The sequence below is a fragment of the Sinocyclocheilus anshuiensis genome, unplaced genomic scaffold, assembly GCF_001515605.1.
Source record: "Sinocyclocheilus anshuiensis isolate Anshui unplaced genomic scaffold, SAMN03320099.WGS_v1.1 scaffold1170, whole genome shotgun sequence".
In the NCBI taxonomy this organism is placed as follows: domain Eukaryota; kingdom Metazoa; phylum Chordata; class Actinopteri; order Cypriniformes; family Cyprinidae; genus Sinocyclocheilus; species Sinocyclocheilus anshuiensis.
In genome coordinates, this window is record NW_015538055.1 from 612,489 (window position 1) to 615,696 (window position 3,208).

At 45.7% G+C, this 3,208-nt stretch overlaps 1 protein-coding gene across 2 annotated transcripts in view; it reads left to right on the forward strand.

Moving 5' to 3' along the window:
* LOC107682614 (nuclear fragile X mental retardation-interacting protein 2-like) overlaps window positions 1–3,208 on the forward strand; it is an 18,883-nt gene that overhangs the window by 9,339 nt on the left and 6,336 nt on the right. For both annotated transcript variants that reach the window (XM_016478807.1, XM_016478801.1), the window contains one exon: window positions 1,178–2,842. In XM_016478807.1, the coding sequence (XP_016334293.1) occupies window positions 1,178–2,842 (1,665 nt within the window). The remainder of the gene's footprint in view (window positions 1–1,177; window positions 2,843–3,208) is intronic.

Genomic DNA, 3,208 nt, shown 5'->3' on the forward strand with positions numbered 1-3,208 from the left:
TTGACTACGTTTACATGGACATCAGTAATCTAATTATTTACCTTATTCTAAATAAGACAATATTATGATTAAAGTGTTTACATGAGTTGCTTTTAGAATATTCCTTTCATGTTCCTGATTTACATGTCGTAGTACATAGTAGGCTTGCCGCGATCGATGGTGCTGACGGTGTTAAGCTGCAACACCGGTTATGTCACTTGCCCACCGCAGCACCGACCCCCACCGTCGTTTTGATTTTTTATAGTAGTTGTTGCATTCAAGCAATTGACGCCGAACTGCAGCTAATTCGAAAGTGAAAGTAAAATGTGCATGGCGCATTTAAGCTATTTAAAAGCGAGGAAAAGAGAGGAAATTCAAACGAACTAAAAACGAACAATTGCTTTACGCCGAATTGCCGCTATTTGAAAGTTAAAGTAAAATGTGCACGCAGCTTTTACAAGCTATTTAAAAGCGAAGGAAAGCAGGAAAAGAGGGAACGCCCCCGCCCCCACGGTGATACCGGTATTACCGGTGTTGTCACACGTCGATTAACCGGTGGGAAAATTTCCTTACCGTCACAACCCTAGTACATAGATCGATTACGTCCCCTCCAGAATTTCACGTATAAACATATAGTTCGTCTTCGTGATGATGCCATATACAGTTTTGGGTGTTTCATTTTTAATTTTATGAAAGCTTCAAGTGCAGTTAATTAGTTGTACATGCATACAGATGATGGCGGTGTTGAAGCTCTTTTATTTGCCGTCAAACGGTTGACAACTGCCATGTGTGTATCCTGTCGCAAAATGCGGCGAAAAGTCCTACATGACTATAATAATGCGATTAAGGTGTTTACATGTCTATACTGCACTTCAATAATGTGACTAAAATAGAAATACTCCACATGTCTTAATTCAATTTGTGTTTACTTCGAGTATGACTATAGACGGATTAAGGTAATCAAAAATCTCTGTTTACATGGTAGATTCTTAATCAGAGTATTGTCTTAATCGTGTTAAAATCGGAATATTGTTGTCCATGTAAACGTACTCATTGACTAGACTTGACCTGTTCCCTTACTGGAACTTGAGATCTGATCTGGATGTTTGCCAAAAATTGTTGGTTCAGTGGATAAATTGATGCAGATTTGCGGTTTGCATTCCATTTATTTATTTGGTTTTGTTTCTCCTCTGTGCAGAAAATGGCAAAATAAATGGAACTCTGAAGGCGGGAGAGGTGACTCCCACTTCCTTTAACCCAGACAGCTCCCTGCACCCTGCGAACAGCAATGGCGACAGACACCTGCTAGACATCAACTTGAAACAGAAGCCCACCCGACGGGCCTTTACCACTGACTCAACAGGGGACAGAAAAGGTAGAAACACTAGCAGAAACAGCATGGACTTCAAAAATGACAAGTCCTCAGAGTTGAACACACTTGAGGGCAAAAAAGAGGCTTTGGCTACTCTGAATGGTGTGGTGTCGCTCAACTCTGTACCACTTGCCAATGGTTACCCTAGCAAAACCGGAGCTGACAATGATGGCAGTGGCTCCGAGAGTGGATACACTACTCCCAAGAAACGCCGGGCCCAGAGGAACGGCAAAGCCGCGGATAATGTGACTGCTTCTGTCCAGGGAAAAGCCATGCAGCAGGGCGGCAAACAAGACCAAGGGCCTGTGGCACCGGACTCAGTCTCTGGCTCTCAGGTGGAGAGTGGCAGTGCCGGTTCAAAAGCCGAGCTGCACCTAAAAGCCAAGGAACCAACTGCCTCCGCCACCCCACCTCCTCTGCCGGTGGCTGAACTTCAGCGCAAGAACTCAGACAGCAAAGTGGCTGGCAAACGGTTTGAGGATCGCTCCAGCAAGGTTAAGGTGGCTACCTCCACCAAAGAGGACTCCTGGACCTTGTTCAAGCCTCCGCCTGTCTTTCCTGTGGACAATAGTAGCGCTAAGATTGTGCCTAAGATCAGTTATGCAAGCAAAGTGAAGGAGAACCTCAATAAGACTGCCCAAGCTAGCGGGGAGGCTCTCACTCCCCAGGTGCCTGGGAGACCGCCACAGGTCCCCATGTCTGCGGTGAAAACCATCACCTCGGCTAGCTTTACCAACGGTCCCCTGCCCGGCCCCCATTTCAGTGCCAGTCCTCTGCAGGTGACCCCAGCTGTTGCCGCTGAGATTGTAGCATCTCCCCCTGGTAGCGGCACTTCGGCCATTGGAAGTTCCACCACAACCTCTGTGGCTGAGCCCAGGAAGCCCAGTCTGTTCGTTTACCCCATCACCCCCTCCAATATGCAACTCTCACTCCCTAGCGGCCGCCAAGCCGATCCCCCTGCTGCTCCGACAAATCAGAAGTCTCTGGGGGACATTTTTCAGAATCAGTGGGGCTTGTCCTTTATCAATGACCCTAGCGCCGGACCAGAGGGCATGGCGTGCCGCTCCAACGGAAAGGAGGTGCCAGTGGAGGTCAGCTTTCAGGGAGGCTGTCCTGCTACAGTGGCCACTCAGACTTCCAGTACCTCTCAGAGTCCGGATCAACCACCCTTTCCCAAGGCTCACGAGCCAGAAAAACGGACTAATGCTCAGAATTTGAGTCGAGGAGTGAGTGGTGGTGCCACAGCGGCAAGCGGGGCCATACCCGAGACCTCTGTACTCAGCCTGGATGCCCAGAGAGATGAGACGGGGATTCATGGTGCAATAGTGTTTTGTTCTTCCTATAAGGACATTTGTGCCGAGCTGCCTCCCACCTCGCCAGCTGCCCCTAAGGTGGCTTCGGCCCAGGACCAGGGCCATACTAAGGGCTTTGACAGGAGGTCTAGTTGGGGGTCGTTTGATCTAAAAGCTGCTGTAATTTATCACACTAAAGGTAACTTGCTATTTTATTTTCTTGCTCAGTAATTTTAACTTTATTATGCTATATTATGCATGTACACTAGAGATGGACCAATACAGTAAATGTTTTAACTATTTTGTGATCATTAGACTACAAAAAAAACATCAATTAATAATATTTTACTACTACTGATAATAATCACTTGTTTTCATTTTGGGTTAGAGTTATACCATTATAATTATAAAACGTTGTTTGTCACAAATTTATTTTCATCTGTTTTTGGTTGTCGAATTGCTGAAGTATTTACAAAATTTTAATTAATTTTATCTGTATTGTAAAGGCAACAACACATTAATAGAATAAAGTCCCAGCCTCACTTTTTTTTTTTTTTTTTTCGAA